The sequence below is a fragment of the Drosophila subpulchrella genome, unplaced genomic scaffold (assembly GCF_014743375.2).
Source record: "Drosophila subpulchrella strain 33 F10 #4 breed RU33 unplaced genomic scaffold, RU_Dsub_v1.1 Primary Assembly Seq21, whole genome shotgun sequence".
NCBI lineage: Eukaryota > Metazoa > Arthropoda > Insecta > Diptera > Drosophilidae > Drosophila > Drosophila subpulchrella.
The window spans coordinates 50,818-74,953 of record NW_023665536.1 but is presented as its reverse complement, the minus strand read 5'-3'; the positions used below and the strand labels follow the sequence as shown (position 1 = coordinate 74,953).

At 42.3% G+C, this 24,136-nt stretch overlaps 1 protein-coding gene across 1 annotated transcript; it reads right to left on the bottom strand.

Annotated features, from left to right (window-relative positions):
• Positions 1 to 2,108: 2,108 nt before the first annotated feature.
• LOC119559340 (cubilin homolog) lies at positions 2,109 to 14,897 on the bottom strand (the record flags this gene model as incomplete). The annotated part of the gene is given in 12 exon segments (XM_037872388.1): positions 2,109 to 3,599; positions 3,602 to 4,447; positions 4,506 to 5,187; positions 5,245 to 5,609; positions 6,327 to 6,492; positions 6,549 to 8,270; positions 8,402 to 9,094; positions 9,157 to 9,906; positions 9,975 to 10,727; positions 12,305 to 12,488; positions 12,784 to 13,059; positions 14,734 to 14,897. Coding segments are annotated over 12 exon segments (8,092 nt in total), but the record flags the coding sequence as incomplete, so codon positions are not given.
• Positions 14,898 to 24,136: the final 9,239 nt, after the last annotated feature.

The following is a 24,136-nucleotide window of genomic DNA, read 5'->3' as shown; positions in this document are numbered from 1 at the left end:
AAATAAAAGAAGTCATTGGGCGGCAAGTCAGGGCTGTACGGTGGATGATCTTCAGGCGCTCAGAATGGACAATCTCACGTTTCTCAACCGCAGCAGTCGCCACATGGCCCGTTTTATCAAAGAAACAGGCGACCATTTCCTTTGAAGTGCTTCTTTCACGAACAACTCTCGTTGGATTTGGCTCGACTTCAAGGACCCACACGGTCGATTGCTGTTTCGTTTCGGGCTCATAAGTATAGATCCAAGATTCGTCACCTGTGACGCGATTGTTTTTTTCCAAAATTTCTTTGCACCAATCCGCATGACCCTTTTTTAAGCGATTGTCGAATTATGTGGGATCCAACAAGAAAAACCTTTTCTATATTCTAATGTTCTATATCACCAATGTTCTCTGCACAAGGACAGTTTTTCGGCCACGGTTGAATTCATTAATCCAGTCACCGCCAGAGAAAGATCGATGCACTTTTGTCGCACGTTCGAAATTGTGATAAATGATTACTCGAAAATGTTCACGAGTCAATTCCATTTTTCTGCCGAGATAAGATTTTGACTAACGTGGACACACATGAAAAAGGTTTATAGAGCTTTTATCGATAAAAATCCAAACTTTTTTTGAGATAAAGCCAATTGGTCCTAATATGGCTAGAAGTGACCTAGGCCAGAAACTTGAATATCAGCCCTTGCTGCTTTCAAAATCAATTAGGGTATTCAATTGCGTTGCAAACGTTTGAAAAGTGTAAAAGTGTAAGCAGTTCCAACAACAATTTCCATACAAAATAGTTTTCAAGGCCTACAACACCCCAGCCTATGTATACAAATCTGTTGTACTTGTGTAGAAATAGGGGGTTTAATAATGGTACGAATTTTATCTAAAATACTAAAAATATACTGAAAAGTTGGGTTTAAGGGCATGGTAATGACAGTTTCACTGTCATGAAAGAAACAAATTTGAATTTTAAATGCAAAAAAAAAAATTTGTCTTCTATAAAACAAAATCATTGAATAACAATTTCAATGGAAGAAAAACTAAGCGATGCTCTGAGAGCGAAGTTAATAAAGTCCTAGATTATATGTTGGAGAAATACAACAATTTAAAAGTTATCTTTCTTTTGTACGTCAATTTCCTGCAACGATGTTTTAAAATAGAGGGCGTTCACTATTCTCGTCTGGCAAACTTACAAAGTTTACACTTTTGCAACGCAATTGAATACCCTAAATATGTTTGTCCCTCTTTTGTGGGTTTGTTTGAATCCCTTTTTGGTTTTGGGGTCTTATGTACTTTATGGGTGTATTAAGAAGCTTGAGACATAAGGCATTGGTTCTCGACTTTTGGAAAAACCCGCTAGTTTGGCGGGAAATCAAAAAGAAAAAAACAGATTTGAAAGGCTTATAGTTTCTAAACAACTAATTCTGTAGATTAAATGTATTTCAATCTACTAATAACACTGCCTTTAGTTTTTATTTTCAACCACTTTTTGGCTACTTTCTCAAAATTGGTTTAAACGATTTCGTTTTAAATTTCAAACTATATAGCCCTTGGGATGCCTCAACTTTTGTTATATAATATATATATCTTTTTGTCATAAAAATTACCGTTTGGAAGGTATTGAGCGATAAAAAAAGCGACCTGTTTCGGGGTCGTGACGATAGCAAAATACAATAATGTTGATATCAAATTTTGTGACGAAAAATGATTGTACCTTCGGCTAAATAAATACACTTTTTTAAATGTTCTCAATCAGCCCGCTACAATAGAATATGTTGTTCTAAGCAAGAAGCTTAAATATTTTGCTGAAGCGGGTATAATGAAAACATTTTTGATAGTGTATACTTATTCTTACTTATTTACTTAGTCGAATGTACAAATGTTATTCGTCGCAAAATTTGATATCAGAACTATTGTATGTCGAAGGTGCGATCGTCACGACTCCTTACCTGATTAAGATGATTTTTTGTTTGATTGTATTCGTCAGAAAGTATGTAACAGAACTAGACATGTCCGTCTGTCCGTATGAACGTGTAGATCTCGAAAACAGTAAAAGCTAGACAGTTGGGATTAAGTATGCAGTAACGAGTATTACAATTGACATAACAAATCATATACACACAAAGGTGTCAGCTGAACATCGGTACAGCTAATTTTAAGTCGCTTACCTGAATCAGAATGGTACTGTTTAACGGTGGCTTGATGTCGTAGATGCAGTAAAGTGGCTGGGTGAGATTGAAACCCTCGAAGGCCATCTCATTAACCACGTTTTGCTCGAAATGAAACCGGGGGCACCAACTGGTTCCGAAGGCCTTAAAGCGCAGCTTTAACCCACGATGACCATTGGAAGGCAGGGAAACTTTGATGGCCATTGTGTTGTCGCAGGACTCAATCGAAGAGGGCCGATCACTGTCAATGTCATAGCGCCACAGGAGGGACTGGAATTGGTGATCGTTGGCTATCGCGAAATGACTTTCGGTTGTGATAACATTACTGTTCATTTTGGGCAAGTCAAAGTCCACGATTTCCAGGCGTACTCTCTGGCCTTTCGGAACCTCCAGTCGCCATACGCAGTGCGTAAAAGTATTGGTTCCCTGTGGGTAGCCGGGGGTCTGAAGAACGCCCTGAATGGCCCTAATGGTCTCGTCACAGCGGGAGCCCACTGCGTTGTAGCGGAAGCTGAAGCCCTGGTCCGCCGGTGGAACGCTATCTAGAAAGCGGTACCGGACAACAACCTTGTTGGACTCAGTGACCAGATGTTGCGGAGTGTCTCCGCACACAATCATGCTATTTGTAATGCGCTTCTCGCCATCCATCTCCTCGATCACTAGATTTTCTCCCTGGGGACAGTAACCGTTCTCCATCGCGGGGAGCTGTATATATTCGCTTTTCAGCTCGATAAGTTGGTACTGTTCCAGTTCGATGGTGTAAACACATTCCTTCTGCTCCTCGTCCTCCTTGTCGTGCTTGAGTAGCAGATTGCGCGGCGGGGATTCTATAACCCCCACGGGGCTGTGGAAGGAGCCACCGCACCGGGCCAGTTTCAGACTGGCTCTGAAGCCCGTATGCGGCTCCGGAGTATCTGTGTAATAGCGAATCCTGAGCTGATTTCCGGAGGAGTAGATAGTGCCCGGGCTTCGACTTCCGCAGAAGCTACCAATCTCCGGTCTTAGCTCTGTGCATCCGTCGTTCACTTGTACGAACTCTCGGTGGCACTCTCCGGCCAGATCGAATTTATCCTGGAAGTGCAGCACTATTCTGTGCTGAAGCGGAGCTGTCACAATCCACACGCATTCGATGTGGGGGTGGGGCGGTTGTGGGTATAAGGGTGAACTGATGGACTCCTCGTCCTCGACTTTGGAGAGATGGATTCTGGTGGAGCAGTCGTTAGACCATTCTCTGAATCGGAAGGACATCAGGAAGCGCGGTGTACCTACGTAATGTACCTTTAAATACGCTCTATTTGAATCGGTTGTCAGTTCTCCCTGTATATTATCCTCGCTGTATTTTCCAATGCCCAAGAAGGGAGAATCTTCATCGTTTCCATTGCGCACTACTAGGAAATTATCGATCCTGCCGGCAACTTGGTTCTGGAACTGCGATTCGGGAAAACGATTTTGATTCTCCTGCCTTGCCGCACTTCCAAGGTCCACACGCACTCTTGGATTCCAATGTTATATTGAACCAGGAAATCTTTTACGTTGACATGTCCTTCGGAGGCAATAATATGTGATCCGCAGTCCGTACGCACTGAAGCTTTGAATCCCGTCTTATTATGCGAAGCATCAGTCTTAAAATCCACTCGGAGATACGGCCTACCGTGAAAAATTGTTGCATTCCCGTCATTGGGCATACTGCACAGCGTACTTAATTTTGACCATGTCTTGAGGTCCTTACTGCTGGAGATTTGCACGTAATCTGCTAGACACTCGTCGGCACTTCTATAAACCTCCAGATCAACGTCAATCAGCTGAAGAACCACATGTTCTGCTTTCATTGAGGGAAGCAAACTCCAAGCACAGCGCAATAGGTTTCCGTAGCCATTTGGATAGCCTGGTGATTGCAACACCATGTCTCGTCGATTGACGGCCATGGCATCGATTGTGAACAACTGGTGGTGACAAGAGGTCATGTTCTCTGTGATCTGAAGTGGATCTTTGGACATCCGCTGCCAACTTAGTCGGAAGGGACCCCTGCTGGCCGTAAAGTAGACTGCATTCGCGCTAGATCGGAAAGGCTCTTCCGGATCTATGACCTCGATAGGAGGATCATTAGGCGAATAACCATCGTAGAATAACAAATACTGTTGGTCCACATCCCTAAGGTTGAGCACTGTTATTATTATCACATATCCCTCATCCACGGTAATAAGCCAGCTGTACGAGTGGGAATCCTCGAACTTGCTGGGATAGTGCGGCGATTCCACAAAGCCATCAGTGCCATTCAAATAGTTGTGGCGATCTGAGTAATATCGAAATGAGGGCAAGAGCGGGAACATTATGAATACATCTGTACTTACCGTAGTTGTAGGAAGCCACAAATCCATCGCCCACATTGACGTCATCGCTCCTGAACTTCATCCAGATAGAACTAAGCGAGTGAATGGTCATAGGCACCTGCTTGCCACAGTAGGTCCCAATTAGGTTTCCCTTGTCCGAACCCTCGCGCACCTCCAGATAGTCCCGATTACAACCCTCCGATTCCTCGATATCCATTGCCTCCAAGGTGAGACTGATGGAGTTGCCATGATTGGTCTGCAGAACCCAGATGCATTCAATATTCGGCGGATACGAGGCGGGATAGTCAGGTGAACTAAATCGGCCAGACAAGGCTGAATAAACGCTTCCACAGGCCGTGTCCATGACCATGTAGTAACCCTCGAATTCCTCCACCAGCATCAGAGGTACACTGATAGTCAGCGCCGGGCCATTGGAGATTAAGGCGGGTGGATGTAATCGGCAGTATTGGAGACGTGGTGATCCAGTGTCTTCTGTTCCCTCGTAGATCTTAACGCCCACTGCAAAGCAGTCCTCCTCTGTGGGATACATTGTGTTGGCTTCGTCGCGCAGCTTTATGTCCGTGGGCGTAAAGATGATGAGCTTGCTGGGCTCCTTGCTCTGGAGCACCCACACACAGGTCTCGTTTCGCGGCGCCTGGCGCTCTAAATGGATGTACTTTACGTCCGTGTCGTCTATAACCACCTGAAAAAGAAAATCAAGTTTATTTTTTGGGAGATACTATATAATTGGAATAACCACCGTCTGTCCACAAGACTCATGGAAGTGCAGCCGAAAGCCTTTGTTTGTGTACCAAAAATTGCTGATAAATCGCACCAATGCAAGATTAGTTGCTGACATCTTCGGTATATTGAATTCATCATTGTTATTGCAAAACTTGAAAAGCAACTGACCCTCGGTGTCGTGTTTCTCGAGGTCAAATGCCTCAAGGTAGTCCTCGTAGCAGGAAGATGAATCTTCTAGAGCAAGGTCCTGCAACTCGAAAACGATCCGGTGGTGTGCAGACACCTCTACCTGCCACTCGCAGTGGCTGCCACTTGGATAATGCGACGGATAGTTGGGAGACTGAATTACTCCGTTCCGGGCTGACAATTTCCCTCCACATGCTGTGGAAAAATAAAATACGTATTAAGACAAGATAGGAAGTTAACTTCGGCAAGCCGAAGTTTGTATACCCTTGCAGTTATAACTATTAAATTTAATTCGAAATTCTTAAAAATACCAAAAATGATATTCCCAATAGTATAATATGTCAAAAAACACCGAAGCTATACTTTGTTTCATATTATTTTCCCACCAATTTTCTAATTGTTCCTATGGCAGCTATATGATATAGCCGTCCGATTTTGATAAAATTAAAATCGAAGCGTAGGAGGTTATATGTTAAGAAAAACCAAATATATAATTTTTTGAATTTTTTTTCGATTATTCCTATGGAAGCTATATGATATAGTTGTCCGATCTGGCTGGTTCCGACTTATATACTACCTGCAAAAAAAGAAGACTTTTGGGAAAGTTTCAGCCCTATAGCTTTAAAACTGAGAGACTAGTTTGCGTAGAAACGGACGGACAGACGGACATGGCTAGATCGACTCGTCTAGTGATGCTGATCAAGAATATATATATATTAAGGGCTCGGAAACGACTCCTTCACAGCGTTGCAAACTTCGGACTGAAATCGTAATACCCTCTGGAAGGGTATAAAATAACCAACAATGTCTAAGATACAAATTCTAACATATGTTCTAGGTGCTACTGAGTTGTTATTAAGTTGATGTGCTTGCAAATACCATTTTCGTTTTTCGTAGATCACAATAATTAACTCACCACTTTTCACTGCCTGATAAGAGCCATGAAGCCTCGACCATTGTGCGATCCGTCTGAAAAAAAACGCACATGCATTTTATGCCCAGAACTGGTGATAAGCAACCTGGCTGTGGATCCACAATGTCGTTCTGGGATCTGAACTTCACTTTCATGATTGGACACCTTTAAGAATTGACGTATTATTTGCGGTACCAGAAAGATTTAATTCCATCACTCACTGTCAGCGCGTCCTTGGTGCAGTTGACGCTATCCTCGAGATCTAAGTCGGTTATATTAAGTTCAATAGCACTGTTCAAATCAACTTTGATAAGCCAGTAGCACTCCAAGTTGTTTGGATACATTTTCGGGTAGCTTGGAGACTGAAAAGAACCGCTCTCACCGTGCAATTCCTCCAAGCATCCTTCCATGCGGTAGTCTAGTTGGAAATACAAACTGCTGACGTTGTGGACAACGGTGACAACTTCCGCATTTGTGTAAAGCGTTCCAGGCGTCATAATTTCGTGGCTCTCCTGACCAGTTATGATGTAGAGTCCTACAGGCAGGGAACTTGGCATAAGATCCAAATGGGATATTTCCAGACGAATGTGATTGCCCTTAGGAGCTCGGATCGTCCAGCTACAATTTATTGGTATGGTATCCCATTGGGCTTCCAAGTAGTTCAGACTTTCTATAGATCCAAATATGGCTGTCAGGTTTTGCACGCAGTTGGTAGTATAGGATATACGGAAGCCCCTCTGAGGGAGGTACAAAATGGATTGGAAGACTATTGTGGCCCTGCTAGACTCAAGATGGATCAGTCGACCCCCCTCCTCAGGCTGACTACAGAGCGTCACATCTGGCTCCTTGTTTCGTACTCGACTTTCAAAGTAAATATTTACACTACCGAATGAGCAGGGCTGGAGCAACGCTAAAAACATGTCCTCGATAAGCAGAGAAATTCCCGATCCTTGGTGAACACTTATATCCCACTCGCAGTAAGAATTTTTGGGAAAATGGTTTGGGTATCTCGGTGAAATTATGACTCCCGTGCTGGATCGAAGGCTACCACCACATCGAAAGGCCAAACCCCGCCAACGGAGACGGAAGCCACGCCTACTAATCGCTGAATTCGTGTGGAAGAGAAGCCTTAACTCATGACCGAAGCTGGGAATCCGAGTGGGAATGTCACTGCCACAAAACCGTCCAAGCAGCGGGGAATCCGTTCCTCCGCCGTTTCTCACCTCCAGGTAATCCTCTGAGCAGTTGCGTGACTGCTCGAGATCAAAGAAGTCCACTTCAATCTCCAGCTGGTAATCAGCCCGTCCTGTCAAGTGCCAATCGCAGTCCAAGCTGTCGGAATAGTTCATCGGATAACCCGGAGAACTTATCATCCCGCTGGATCCGTGTAAGTGGCCACCGCACGGCTCACGATCCTCGAAGGTGTAGGATAATTCGAAGCTTATATCGTGTAAATGGAATCCAACGTTGTCGGTAAACTTGATGACTAGTTGGCGCGTGTGGATTATAAGATCTTCTGGCATGTCCATATCGCAGTATTCAAACAGGCGCTTGTTCTTCTTATGGCCCAATAGTAGATCCCAGTTGTCGAAAATCTCCAAAGAAGTAAAGTGGCAGGAGTGCAGACTGAAGCTAATCCAGTGCAGCCGGATGGCCCTGTTCCTTGGAACCAGTATCAACCAGTAGCAAGGATCTTTCCTATCATAATTGGTAATCGCGGCTCTCGACATCCGTATAAACTCCCCCGAAATCGTGTGAACTCCACCGCACTGGCCGTTTCCGTTTGGCAGCGCCATATACTCCAACTTGAACCCACGTCCCGCACTGTCCGCGTCCGTGGTCAAGTGGAACTGCAGGTAGTTGGTCTGGCTGACAAAGTCTTCCGCCGGTTGATTATTGCCACAGTACGGTCCCAGAACCCGCCTGTTCAGAGCGTCGGTTACCTGAGAAAAGCGTATGGATTGAGGAATATCACTCTCATGGAAGATTTTTCAAAAACAAAAGAATACTACCGCTTGTGCAGGTCTTGCCAAAGTCCTGCACTGTTACATTTATGCGTTTGTGTTGAACTCACCTTCAAGTTAGTGGTCAAGCAGTTCACATTATCGTCGTCGTCCTCGACGCTCTTCAGCTGGAAGTCGATCCGCTTCACGGTGATAACCGTGTTCGGGGCCGCTTTAATCGTATAGGTGCACACCTGATCTCTATTGTCCAAATTCGGATAACCGGGTGAGGTCAGGATGCCCTCGGCAGCGTCTAGTGTGAAGTCGCAGGAAGTCCGATAGTTGAGTTCGAAGCTGCCTGAGCGGGCATAAAACTTGATCTTCAGACGATTTGACTGCGAGGTGAAATCAGGGGGATTAGAGCTCGCCCTATCTGATCCACAGATCTTTTCCAGCAGGTGAATAACGCCCTCATTTGTGACATCCAAAAGCTCTAAGCAGTCGGCGTCGTCCAGCTCCAGGCGAACAAACTGAAGCGCTATCTGTTCGCCGGCAAATAAACGGATCTCGTACTCACAGGAAACGAATTCTTCTTCTGGCCCGTCTGAGGGAGATTTGGAGATGGTGCCCTCCTTGTCCGTATAAATGCGACCACACCCGGGCAGAGACTCCTCCACGGAGTAGTGCAGCTGGAAGCCCGCATCGCTGCCTTCCGCATCGGAGTGGAAATTTATATCCGCCTGGTGGGTGAGTAAAAGCAGCGGCGTCGGTTCCGCGCTGCTGCAGAACTTGGCAACCACGCGTCCAGAAATGGTATCCTTGATCTAAGAACAAAGTGAGTTTCTAGTTTTCTACGACAAAGAGGCTAGAAAGAGCAATCACCCACCTGCACATAATCAAAGTCGCAATTGGCGTGATGCTCCAGCTGCAGACGGAAGAAGGTCAACTTGATGCGCTTGCTAATGGGTGCCACCAAATGCCACTGGCAGTCCATGTTCATTGGGTAATTGCCCGGCGATCCAGGAGAGCTGAGCGTACCCTGGCTATCGAAATCAAACCTGCCGCCACACTGCGGACGAATCGAGTTCCACGTGAGATTAAAGCCCTTCTTGGCCGTCGCGTTGTTGGAACGGAACCGAAGGAACAACTCATTCCCGGAGGACACCAAATTCCCACCGCGTGGCAGTTGGTTTCCACAAAATCGGCCGAGTACTTGGTCAGCCGCCGATCCGCCATCGTTGATCTGCAGCCAATCGAAGCGGCATTCCGTGGAGTCCTCCAGGTCGAAGCTGTTGAAGGTCACATTCAGCACCAGCGATTCATTGGTGCCGATGACCCAAACGCACTGCGAATTGTGCTCGAGCTGATGACCCTCCGGCGGATATATCAAACTGCCACTAAGGGATTTCAGCCTGCCATTGCAACTACTGAACTGCACGGAGCAAATGTGACCAATGTAACCCGGCTGACATTGGCACACGAAGCTATCGGCGCCCACGACACTGCAGCTTCCTCCATTCTGGCACGGATTTAGATCGCATGGACTGGTATCCGGCTCGCAGATCGGCGGACGAAACCCTTGGCGGCACAGGCAGGTGAAGTTTAAGGGTCCGGCGTCCAGACAAAGGCCACCGTTCTATTCTTATACACATATAAGTACTTTAGATACTGAAGGAAAGAGGAGATTTAAGGGTGACGACTCACCAGGCAGGTACGACCTAAGCAATTAGAGGTTGTTCCGTTGATGCAGCCACTCGGTCCAAATCCTGATCCAATCAGGCCCATGGGACAGCTGCACGATGCTGTACCGGAAAACAGGTGGCACGTAGCTGCCGGATGGCAGGGATTGTCCCTCCTCGGGCAACTGCTGCCGGGGGCTCCTCCCGGTACACTGCTGTCCGAAGGATTCCGCTCGCACTTCTTTCCGTCGCCGGTCCACCCCAAAGGGCACTCGTCGCACTGATGCGAACCGTAGGTGTTTATGCAGTTCACCTTCGGATTCAGACTGCAGCCACCGTTGTTCGTCTGGCACTCGTCCACATCCCGGCAGCTGATTCCATTCCCGCTCAAGCCGGCTGGACAGGGGGCGCAGGTGAAACTGCCAGGAAGATTGATGCACTTGGTGGAGCAGGGCGTGTGGGCCGCTGACCCGCTGCACTCGTCCACATCCACAGTGCAAACGGGGGTCACACCATTGGTCTTCCAACCTGGATCACAGAGGCACCGATAACCAGCGTCATCTGAGCTCTGGACGCAGGATCCATGACCACAGAGTTCCCAGGCACTTGACTGTGAGCAGTCCGCCTTTCGCTGGGTGCACTGCATCCCATGCCAGCCCGCTGGGCACAGGCAGCTGAAGGAGCCAAACTGGTTGATGCACTGGGCTCCATTCTGGCAACCCAGATCGGTGCCCTGGTACAGGGCGCACTCGTTAACATCCACCTTGCACGTGATGCCCTGAAAACCCGCAATTTGGGGGAGTAACGAAGCATTCAATGTTTGTCAAACTTGCCTTTAAAGGGGAGTTGCCGAAAAATATGATCATGGCTTTTTGAGTCATACTTTTTATAAAAAACAAGTTTAATTTGTTACTGATAAATATTTTAGGTGCTAATATTTCTTTGTAAGATAAAAAAGAGGTTTGGTACCTGCTAATGGGCTGCCCATATAATCACATAGTTCTGTGTCAGTCAAAGAATTACTCCTATGATATTATCAGCAACACTATGAATGCGCAATATATGGACAGCCCCTACACTCAAAAAAAAAATTACCATAAATATTAGAAATTCGCCCGTGATTTTAAAACGCCATTGAATTAAGAAATATTTTCTTGAATTAAGAAATATTTTCTTGATTATAGAAAAAGTTTCTAAAATTTACGGAATTTCGCCATATTTTTTTTTTCTTTGTAAAGAAGAAGAGGAAGAATAAAACTTTTTCTTTAACTAACGGCGAATTTTCTTGATTTTTTTTCTTGAAATAATGGTAAATTCTTACTTAAATTTAGTAAAGAAATACCCATATTTTAAGGAAAAAGTGACTTTTTTTTATACATTTTGATGGTGGTCTAGCTGGTAAAGACGTCCGGTCAATAAATAATCGTACAAAAGTACCTGGTTCGAGCCCACGCCGCGGCAAGTGTATCCTTTGTTTATTTATTTTTCTTTTTTTTTTAAATTTATTTAATTTTTATTCTTATTAGTTTCACTTTTCTATTTACCAAATTGTTTAAACGGTTGTTAAAAGAGTTTAGATGAAAATAAACGTTATTGGTATGCGTAAAGCTGGACCAAAAGCACCATAGCCCTCTTTAGTCATTGTATGACAAGAAGCACGCGTGGCCGAATGGTTAAGACGTCTGGCTATGGTGTGAGCGCAGTTGCGGGTTCGAGTTCATGCCGGGGTTGTCTGAGGTAAGGATTTTTCCATTTGTTATTTATATGTTTATAAAAAGTATTTATATAAAATAAATCTTACATAAATACAGGTAAATATAAAAGTTTATATACTATATTACCATGTAATAATTGCCTTTAAAATTAGAAACGGTTTTATCCATTTAAAATCCAAAATTGGTATACAAAACCAACCAAATTCCTCAAATGTAGAAAAAGGTAATCTTACAAAATAAATATTTTTTTCTTATTTTAAGAAAATTTTCCTTAATTTTAAGGTTATTTACCATACATTTAAGAAAATTGGTCATTATTTCCAGAAATGGCAAACAATAAATTCAAGAAAATTATTTACTTAAAATAAAGGCGAGTCGCCGTTGGCTCAAAATCATAGGCGATTTTCTTGATTTAAGGGCGAATTTCTTGATTTAAGGGCGATTTTTTTTTTTGGGTGTAAGTTCAAAACCAAGCACTGTAAAATTGAAAACTAAATTTTAAGACAACTATCGCTACAAATCAAATGATAACTCAAACAAATATAATTGTTGCAACATTAATAGAAACATGTTGGCACCAACTCAGACGCCCCTTAATATAATACTCCCCAATATTTTTGGGTTACCAAGTAGTTTTTACCTCAAAGGCCGAACGGCATTCGCAGTGAAAGCCAGTATAGGTGTTCGTGCACGTGCCGCCATTCTGACAGGGTCCACTTGCACATTGGTTTGCCTCCACACGCGTCTGCAGCCCGACCATGCTGTTCTCCAGGACCCTGATTTCGAAATGCAAGCGGAACTGACCCATCGTTATATTTAACGATCTATATCATAATAAAATAGAACAGATCAAATAGAATAGATATAAAGTCAATGATGATAACTAATTTATTTAAGGGTAAATGTTTCCTGAGATTAAAGAAGGGTAATATGTATTTAAAAGTCCCCTAGGTATGGTAAAAAGGGTATCTAAATGTAATGTTCAAAGCATGGTATCCAAATCTGAAAATGATTCTAGCCTGTAAGGATAATTTGACATTGACCTTCTACAAATGAGCCTCTGCTTTCCCTTTAATAACACATCGAGTTGTCATTCCTTTTAGTCCTCTCTTCGCTTACCTCATCTGCAGCTGTTGCAGCTGAATTTGTAATCCGTTTGGACCGAAAGCACGACTTTTAAAATCATCCAACTGATCTGCCATTTCTTGCACATCCTCGAAATTCCCGGGTGAGTTAAAATCATAATTTTGGGAGCCTTCAATGGCTAATAAAAGCGTCAGCACATCAATCTGGTCGTTGATAGTGAGTCCCGAACTTCCTCTTAGTCGGATACTGATATTCCGATCGGCCGCGGATTCGAAAATTAGATTTCCATCTTTACTGATGATTTTTGGCCTAACAATAGAGAAAATTAAATTTTTTGCGTCAGGTGAGAATTGTTGTAAGACTTTCAAATTCAAATAAAATTATGATTTTAAAGGAACTCTTACGATTGCGCAAAAGCCTCAGCCCAAGCCGAGGCAATCGTAAAGAAAATAAAACACAAACACAATAGAGGTCTGCTCCTGGCAAAACCTTTCATTTTAAACAGCCGTCTTTAAATCACAGGAATTTTGTATGCACTGGATAAAAATTTGAATCGATTCGATGAAATATCTTTGGGCGACTGGGCTGTTTGCAGATTTTGATTTACATTAACACAGAGCGAAGCGGAGGGCGTTTCTTTTCATGAAAGAGAAATAATATTTGGGGACCGCTATATTCGCAATTAAATTAATCGATTAGATACTTCCGTTCCGTTTGTTCTATAGTGTGTGTTAAGCCACAAATAATATTTCAAACCTCGATATTCTTTTCACGTGAATATACCCATTACTTGTAGAGTAAAAGGGTATAATAGATTCGTCGGAAAGCATGTTACAGGGAGAAGGTAGCATTTCCAACCCTATAAAGTATATATATTCTTTATAAGCCGAGTCGAACTTCCCTATGAACGCTTAGATCTCGGTAAGTATAAAAGCTAGAAAGGGAGACTTGCGCAGCGCAAGCAGATTAGATTATACACCCTTGCAGGTCGTTCATATGGAAGCAATACATATACAAATTTTTCCAATTTTTAGAAAACTTAAAAAATTATTACAGGAATTTTAAGGTAATGTCTCCTTTTAATTTACTAGAGTATGTATATGATTTACCGAAAACGAAATATAACGATTTTTGTATTATTATGACATTAATTTTTCCGTCCTTCCTATGGCATTCATATAGGTGCAGTAGTCCGATTTTTATTTAATTTAATTCGTAATTGTGAATTATTAAAAAGGTATATACCAGAGTAGAAGAAAATATGATCATAAGCAACAAAGCTTAAATTATTTTCGTAGTATTTTCCAATTATAGATCTTCCGATTTTTTAAAAATGTAATTCGAAATTCTGAAATATTAAACGAATGATATTATTATTAGTATAAGTTAATATGTGAAAAAACACCGAAGCTATAATATTTTACATTTTTAACCCTTGCAGAGGCTATATTTTGTTTTATTTAATTTGTCAATATCTATCGGCGTGCCAAAAATGATTTTAATTGCTAACAAAGTTAAATTGGTTAGCTGAGTAATGGGTATTTGATAGTCAAAGCACTCGACTATATCGTTTTCTCTTCTTTTCTCATTCGTTTTCAGATTTTTATAAAAAATATTTTGTAACTGGGAAAGTCCATTATATTGCTAAGCCCGATGTACAAGAGAATATTTCCAAAACAAAAAACAATAATTTGTATACCCTTTACTCGTAAAGTAACTTTCCCTTAAGAGCCAACTTTTTCTTTATGTTATGCATTAAGGATACGAAAAGGAAATAAATTATGGGATGAGAGTATAGCCTTAAATATGCAAACAAAAAACAAAAAAGTCGTAGACAGACGTAGTACATTTCTATTTGGCATTCCTAGTGTACAAATAATTGGTCCAACTTCTGAGCTCCTTTTTTCAGCAGTTCGATTATTTTTTTTTGCGGCCACGCCCTCGCAGCCTTACACGCACCAACCTGTTGACCGCCAAAAAAACCTATTTAGCTTAACGTGCCGTGCCACGCCCACCGTATTGCGTGAGTGCCCCACGGGCGGCTCCAAAGCTAAGCGCTGCAAAAAGCAGATAATTGCACGTTGGTGGGAAAAGAGCACGAAACCGGTTCCGCCTGCCTCCTGCTTCCAAGTGGCCTGCTGCTCCATGTGGCATCGGCCAAACACAACTGCAATTCGCTGCCATTTGGCGCTGTCGCCCCTTTTTGAGATCCAAGAACCAGGTCAAGGTTGCTCCGCGGCTGCGAAGATCATTATCGCGTTGCGATCGAACATGTTCGAGGCGAACTTCAAACTCTTCCCATGCAACACAGTTACAGTCGAACTTATTTATCTTTGACAATTTTTGCTTTTTATACCCGTTACTCTTAGAGTAAAAGGGTCTATTAGATTCGTGGGAAAGTATGTAACAGGCAGAAGGAGTCGTTTTCGACCCTTTAAAGTATATATATTCTTGATCAGGATCACTAGCCGAGTCAAACTAGCCATGTCCGTCTGTATGTCCGCTGTATGAACGCTGAGTTCTCGGAAATTATAAAAGCTAGAAAAGTTGGGACTTGGCATGCAGATTCTTGAGGTTCTGGGACAGCGCACGTTTGCTTCAGGTGGGTGCCACGGCCACTCTAAAGCCCACAACCGCCCATAACGCCAAATCTGTCTGTTCGGCACCTACATTTTTTAATATTTTGTAAAAATTTAATGGGATTTTGTTGTGATTATCAATACCAAAACAAGGAAGAACGGTTTTGTTGAGTGCCTTGACGATCGGATCTGTTTCAAATGTTAAATAAAATAAATTTCCAAGGCATTTATTTTAGCGCGGCACACACCTCCGATGCCAGCGCCACGGAACCTAAAGGACAGTAGGAGTACTACTGACCATGCCAAAGCCTCTTAACCTAAATAGCTTTCCAAAAAACATTCTTAGCACTTAGATATGTATTGATCAATAAAATGAATTTCGCCAGACAGTCTATAGCATTATGGGTGTTTGAGGGCGTGGCACTCCGCTGAAACAAACATGCGCTGCCTAAGAACCCATAAATCTGTATGCTGAATCCAAAATTTCTAGCTTGTATAGTTTACGAGATCTCATCGGTTAAACGGACGGACAGACAGGCGGACACACGGACATGGTTAGATCGACTCGGCTTGTGATCTTCATCAAGAATATATATAATTTATAGCGTTGGAAACCCTCCCTCAGCCTGTCACATACTTTCAGACGAATACAATATACCCTTTTACTCTTCGAGTACCGTGTAAAAAATATTTTCTTATTTTCTGGGGCACTTACCCTTGCTTGTAACTCTTGTTCACCTTTGAAAGGAGAAAAACAAAATAAATTCAAGAAAAGTCGGCGTTAATAACAGAAAAACCATATCAATAAAAAAAACATCACACTAACTCACACTGTAAGACAAATAAGTGCTTTTTAAGGAAATTGTGCCCCATTATATTTTCCCATCGCCTTATACGCATTATATTCAAATGTTATAAAAAAAATAGGACTTAGCGGCTTTTTTCCAAAATGAAAACGTTTGTCAGTATGTTTTTATATCAGCAAAGGCGAGTAAGAGATTCTTTGTTTTTTAAAAATTAAGTTTGAAAAGATCGACTGGACGGCATAAGCTTTAATAACTTAAACTGACAGTCGCCAACAGGTAATTTTCGTGTTTTCGGGGAACAAGAAACGAATTTCTGCGCTCGCCCCTTTTTATCGTAAAAATCAGAAGCGGCTTGCAAGCTGCTCTGTATTTTAAGGCTGTTTTTAATTGTCTCGACTTGTTTACGAGGTGGCAGGGGTTCAAGAGCTCGGATCCAGCTGGCTGACAAATGCAGTCGCAGACAAAAAGCAAGCGAAACGCCGAAAAATCGTAATTAGTCATATGAGCTGTGAACCCTGTAATTAGAGCTACCTGTTAAGGCATCGGATTTTCATAATTTTTGGCAATTTATATGCAACGCTTGGCTGCATTGCGACATGATATGATGGGGAGCCAATTGCTTTGTCCGCCCCTCTCGGTTGGGTTCAATAAACGCTTACGGACGGAGTGCCCCTGGACCCGGGGTCCCTGTCCCGGGTTAGATCATCATCAAGAACAGTAGTAGTCGCGTTATATCGCCATCAGCACTTCCTGCTTCAAGTTAATGGCGTTTTAACATGCATTTTAAATTAAGTGCGGGCCACACTTAAGTTTTAGTGTCATAGCCCTGCTCACTAAGTGCATTAGTCGCTTGCTGATTAATCATACGCCGTGTTGAGCGCTGGAATCTGAAAGAGGAGCGAATTCGCGAACGGGACGCATGTTTACTTCACAAAATGTATTTGTTTTGCATCTAATCCCCTCTGACATTTATCGGGCGAGCAACGAAATCGTTTAAGCAAGAAAGCAAAGTCAACTTGTTTTGCTATTCGAGGGCATTGAACCCAAACGATTTAAATACAAATTTTTCAAGCGCAAAGAATGCAATATTCAACACGTATTTTAGGTGCCATTGAAAGAGATGCGCTGAAACATTTATGGTCAAAAATACAACGCGAAATTACCTTTTGCATATTTATACATATTCTGCACAAAAACTACGCACATATTTGCATATGCAAAAAATAAATCGATTTGCAGGAGCTGACTTGAAGAATAATTTATAAATGGAAAACACACTTAATTAATAATATTTATTATATTATATTATAATTATATTATTATTATATTATATACATTTTAAGGAGAGGTACCAGTTGCTTATAGTATTTATGTTAGTTCTATTCAACAAAGGTATGAATGAGCTAAATTTAAAGTTTAGTAAAATATCTTTAGGATTGCTGCTCTTAGTTGGTTTACTCAGAGACGCTGAGCTGCCAGCTAACTTTTTAATTAAGCTGCGAAACACCTTTAGGAGTAATTTGCATATTCAAATAAATCGAGCGACATATTTTACCTGGTTTACTCGACTTCCAGCCGTAAAATGCCGCCTCTCAATCAAAGCCTGAACAGACATTCGGTGAGTAAATAAATCTCGCTGAGGGCGCCCGAAAAAACCATCGGTCGTATACGCAATTCTTGCCCAAGAAGTGAGGGAAATTGATGCGACTCTTGGCTAGCTGTCTGTGTATGCACAATGTACGTGTCTATTAGTTGGCTTTAAGCTTTCGGCTTAGACTAATTTGATTGTCTAAATGCCTTTGCCCGGGGGGAATTAATCGCACCACGAGCACAACAATATGCTGTCACAGCTGCAGTGTCGTCAGCCTCGGGACTTTGGTCTATTGGAAGGAGCTTAGGAGAAGCTCCTTTGGCCTCTTAAGCGGCCTATGCCACACACTCGAACAACTTTCGAAAACACCTCCGTCAAGTGCCGGAATGTTTTCCACTTTTGTTATTCAACCTGGTGACAGCTTCAGGGTGCCTGCCTTCCAGGTACTTAGCTATCCTTCTTCGCTTGGGATGGTTTCGTGAGTTTTGCAAGTACTGCATCTTCGTTCTTAGCTATCAGGAAAATTAAATCCCTTATTACACATTGCCATCTATCTTCAGAATTGTTATCTATCTATATTATCTATTTTTAGGTAGAAAATAAAAGAAACCTAACTAAAATATATTTAAAATACGTTTTCATTAAACAAAAACACATCTTTTCGGGCCGTGTGTTTAAACGCAATCTTACTATTCCCCCGTAAAAATTTGAAGGCATTATGCTTATTGTAAATATTAAAATTTATATTTAAATAAGACCCCTTATTTTAAATTTTCAAATTCCAAACAGGTATGTTTTCCTTTCCACACATATATTTTTGGGCATTCCTGGATTGCCCACCTCTAGGATCCGTTTTCGCTTAGAGCGCAGTGAACTTTTCCCTTAATAAGCGCAATTGACATTTCAAGCAGCGGATAAGGGAAAAGCTGGGAAAGTGGGTGAAAAGTGCAGGCTGGAGGGAGACACTTCGGCCAAACAAAGTTGCCAATCGAATGCACGAAAGGGCAAAGGATGTTCCTGGGCATTATCCGCGGAAGGAGAAAATGGCCAGGGGTGGGAGGAGGAGAAAGGACCTCCTGGTTGGGGTGCATCCGGGCATAAACATGGACATCCCATGGGGGACCTCTCCTTCCTTCAGACTCTGGGAACATTCAATGGAGCATTAAACTGTCCAAAATCAAACGAAACGAGCGCCAGCGATTGAACAAAAAATCAATAAGCCCTGGATTTTTCAACTTTAAACAGGATGCGAGAATCGCTGGACCAGATTCTGGATATTTTTTACTTTTTCACCCCTTGCTTCAGTGTGTGAGTGAGTGGGGGCGTAGCCACAACCTGCTCGGTATCATTAAAATTTCATTGGGTGTTTACGACTTTAAAACCGCTGTAAAAGTTCGTTTTAATGCTGCGCCCCACCGATTTCCCTGTGGTCGAAATAAGAGCTCAACTTTAACCAAAACGCTTGAGCAACGCCAGCGGATCTATTGGAGCACATTAGCCACGGCACATTGTGCCTACTAATGAGCTCGTTTATGGTAGACATCCGCATCCGTATCCGCATCCGCTTCCGGGCGTTGTTAAAAAAATACAAGAAACCACCGCAGGACCGAGGGAAAACAAATGTCAGACTCTGGTTTTGGTCCATAGGCCGCTCTCACACACCTGAGTCGCAAGTCTCTGGGCCAGACACCCGGCCCACGGACATTTTATTTGCTCTTCCCTTTTTTTATGGCCCACTGCAGGATATTATGGGTTTTGTCGTGCAGCTTAGTACGAGGTTCGTTTCGTCTGGTCACATAATCTCTGGTTTTAAAGCCCCCACTTTGTTGTCCTACGAGGAGGCGTGCTGAGTGACGTAATCTGGAGTATTACTTCCTTATGGCCGGCTGTAAACTAATAAAACGGAGCGGATATATAAAAGCTATATAGTTGGAAGTTATTTCGATTGGAAATTAGGTCATGATTCGCCGGTTTGGTGCTTATGGCCGAGGCTAACCCTTAAACTAAGGGGCGTTTATTGCCATGATTAGGCTGTTTTTAAATGGTTTTCTTACTAGGTGAAGGAGGAATTTGAAAAACGATAAGCATGAGTGCACTGTCAAATGGCGAAAACCATTGCAATCAAAATCAGGAATATAGAGTCTTAAGTCTTACTAAAAAAACCTTAATACTCACATAACCCTTAAAATATAACTTTAAATGTTAATTGTAAAGAATAATATTATATAGGCATAGAGCATTTAAAAGTCTTGGGAGCTTTTAATAAAAGAAAACCATCTTCCGTTAAGTTCCCTTTCACTGTGGCTTTTTCGGTTTGGAATGTCGTTAGATTTCCGCTTAGCTGCACACGGCAGTGCGCATATGTTCAGATATTCTTGCCATTTTATTACCCTTTTTGTTTGCTCGCAAGGGTTTTCCCTGTTATCGTACCTTGGCATTTGCCTGCCGCCATTAACATGAAAATTATTGTGTAATCGCCGGGATGCGAAAAGGGTTTTGTGGCTCACTAAAGTGAGCATAATCTGGCTGGGCGGCAATCTACGGGCAGAAAACAACCCGAATTGCTTAAGTTCTGCGGAACATATTGGCCAAAGATTAGGCCGCAGCTTATTAGTTCGATTTTTGTTTTGGCCATGCTTTCGCCCCAGGCCAAGTTACTGTGACATCTTTGCTGATGTTACAAAACTTTGCAATTAAATGCGCCTTAGGACGTCTCGGACATGTCAGTCAAGACCGAAATCCATTAAAAATTGTCTTAGGTATTTGTGCCGGCCGGCCCTTGTGACCATGCCCCAAACATAGTTCAAGATTTCACATTTAGATAATTCCAAGGAAATATCAAAAGCCGCCTCGTCCGGCGCCGAAGACATCAATTGACAGTTTCGTTTCGTGTTGGCCAATGAAAAAATAAAAAAGCAGATACAACATTAATTTGCTTGGGGATTTTATTTGCGTTAGGCCGCACGAAGGTCTGCAAAATAAAGAAAAAATACAAATATGTATTTGTTGGCCAGGTAGAAATTGCCAGCGTGACCAATACACAAATTGGATGACCATTCTTCGGGGAACCAACAGCCCAACCACACCCTTTAAAATACACCTCCGTTCAGAGAACTAACTCCACAATACAATTGATACATTTATAGCGGGTTGACACCTACCTTAATATTGATATTTATATAGGTGATATTTAAGCTCGCCTAAATATTTCCTCGGTTATGGAAAAAGGGCTATTACCTTAACGGCGACTGTATGAAATATATTTCCCCTGGCCCATTTGAGGCTTTCGATCACGTCTTGGTTGCCATAAGAGAAGTGAAAATCCGGACAGTCAATGTTTAAGATCTCATTAACTAAATGCAGCCGAAAATATTATGAGGGCTCCTTGCCATATCGCTCATAAAAGATCAACTGCAGAGAAAAAATCTTTAACTGCAAAACGTTTTTGAGGTCACTAATTGTCTTTGTACACTGTGGACGCGTCTCCATTTCAGGGAGATCTTGGGTGCGGCGCTATATGAAATGTATGAAATTCTTTTTGCCGAATGGTTTTACCGTAAGCCACTTTTACTTTTCGGGTTTCGGCGCATTTATACATACCGGGGCTTTGATTTTTTGGTCTTGGCTTTGCTTTACCGCTAACTGCAGACGTTTTTATAGGCTTAAAGTGGAGGCTGATTGCAGGCTGATTGACAGCAGCTTCGGCTACTTGAAGCTCAGTCGGTAAATCACTTGCCCGAAACCCCCCTGGCCACTGAACCTCCCCAATGGCCCCATCCACACCCCGAATTGGCCGTCCTCCTTCTGTTTTGCGGCTCATAAATATTTGGAGAACGCGTGCTCGCCTGCGGCTTTTGGCGGTTGTTGATGCTGAAACTAAGGCTGCTCTCTGATGTCTGCGATAAACAGGCTCAATGTATTCCCTCAGTTTTTGATGTCAGCCAGTTAGTCAGTCACCCAGTCAGTCAGTCATTTGGGCAGTCAGTCAATGAAGCTCGGCCTGGAAACCAAAATATTGTTGCTGCGGCAATATGTTTAGCCAGATATCCATCTTTAGTGGCCCGGGCCAGAATGTGTTATGCTTCTGCCACTGCTTTTCTGTTTTTGGTGTGTACTTCGTTATAAAATCGATAATAATATGAAATATTGACAGCCAAAAGTGGTCTTGACTTGTCTCAAATTGCTCTATAATTTGATTGCCGGTAGATATGTTGGCATGTACATTTTCCAGGGGATCTTGTGACGCACAAGCGATTGTTGGGAAAGGGAAATCTGAGATTTAATTCAATTTAAATATGAATAATTTAAGGAAACTAAGGCGGGGTTGCAAGAGGATTAGATATAATTCACTTAATTTTTGGATTAATACCTGAAATTTGAAAATAGTCCGGAGTTTTTCCCTTGAAAAACTTAAAACACATTTGTTTATGTTTAAAGCTAAACCACACAAAAAACATGCTATTTGCTTCAAAGTATATATTTCATTAGGCAAGCAAAAAACACTTTCCGATACTGACACTTATTCTAGGGATACATTTCAATCGCTATGCTAAAAATAAAGCATAACTTCCTTTTTCGAAGCTAATAAAAGCCTTTCCCTGAATATATTATTGGGAACATTGGCTTTATACATAAAGTATCGCTGACAGCTTTTCGGGCTTGTTTGGATGCTCTCCTACAGCGCTACTCCACTCCCGACCATAAATTCAAAAGCGAATCTGGCAAATAAACACAAATCCACACACAAATAGGGCTTGCAGACGTGTAGTGTGGGCCTGTAGAATGGGACTGGCAACATATCGTCCCGATGCGACGCGATCCAAGTGTCCAGATATGTCAACAATGTCGCTGTTAAGCGCCGGAGTCCGATGATGCCCCATCCCCATGCCGCCACTTTTGTCACCGAGCGACACGAGCTTCCGCTCCACAGAAAGGGAAACAGTTTCCCCATGCGTCACATTAAAAATAAATAAATATGCGCCAAACCTTTATAAATTTGAAAACGAAAACAAAAAGTCAGGCAAAGCTGTTCGCTTGATTGCCCAACAGTTTTATAAAAGGTACCAGCAGAAGCACCAAATCGAATCAGCAGTGGTTTAAAGATTCAGCATAAACCGCTTGCACAACATACACAACATAAAATATTTAAAGTTGTCCAACCAACTGAAACGTGTGGGATTAAAGCCCTCAAAATAAAGAGTTAAATGAAGGGTGTTTTATATGCACAATAAGTCAATGTAAGCTTAAATGAAAAGTGTAGTTGCAGGTCTCTAAGATATTCTTAATTGAAATGCATCAAAAAAATGGTTAACTCTGAAAATTTCAGGTGGTTGATTGTAATTTAAAGGTTGTCCCAGGATTGGCTTTAAGGTTGTCTTTAAAATAAGCTTTGGCAGTAAAGAATTTAAACTCATACCAAAGTCGCTTGTAATCCAAACGGTTGTGATACCCCTCATATAGGTAGGCTAGATTTAGCCAATTTAAATGGTTCGGAAAAGCGAAATGTAGAATCTGGAGTAGGTTAGCTTTGATTACATTGAGTTTTATACCTACACCACAATCCATTTTGAATACCTCTATTCACGTTAATTTTCAAGTGTCGGGAAAATATTTTTATGAGCGTATATATTTTACTTGAACTTGTGACATAAGAATCATTCAAACGTTAAATTTGTGTAAGCCGTTTTGACAGACAATTGGAAGTCGCTCAAAGCCTTCTGACTCACCCAAGCGAAGTGGCTGCATTGTCAAGATATATAATTCCTGGTATATGTGTGGCGGCATGCAAATTTGGAATCATATTTTTGCAACTTTATTTTAGTTTTAATTGCGCGCACGCAATAATTTTCCTTGATGGCGCATCAACGTCAAGGCGAATCGGTCGCCAACGCTCCATCCATCATAAAAAGGCAGCTCAGCGACGAGTTGGGGGCTCGGGAGGAGAAGACTCTTTGATTATGAGCGCGTGCGCACAATCAGACACAAAATTCACAAATTCACGGAGGGACTGGGCTGACTGGACAGGACAGGGCAAGCCAGAGATTCACCCAGTTGGGACCGGCCCGATTGTCATGCAGGGGCGCATCGGCCATAAAAACGATTCTGCGATTCCCTCTGTGTGTTGGCCAAATGGCGTCTTGCGCCTTGTTTTGCATGCTGCGCTCGTTAAGAACGCCACCGAGAACAATGCAGCAGCAGCAGCAGTGGGAGCAGTACACTCCGAATAAAATCAGAGAGTGTTAGAAGCAAAAACTTATAGAGAAATTACTTTGTCTGGTCAGGCGAACTACTTGCAGAAAACCCATATAAGAAATCGAATTTTATTGCTACATTTCAGATTAAGCATGTACTTTCTATAAAAATCTGTCTTCAGATCGTTGGAATGTACTAAGTTTGTCCTTAAACTATGC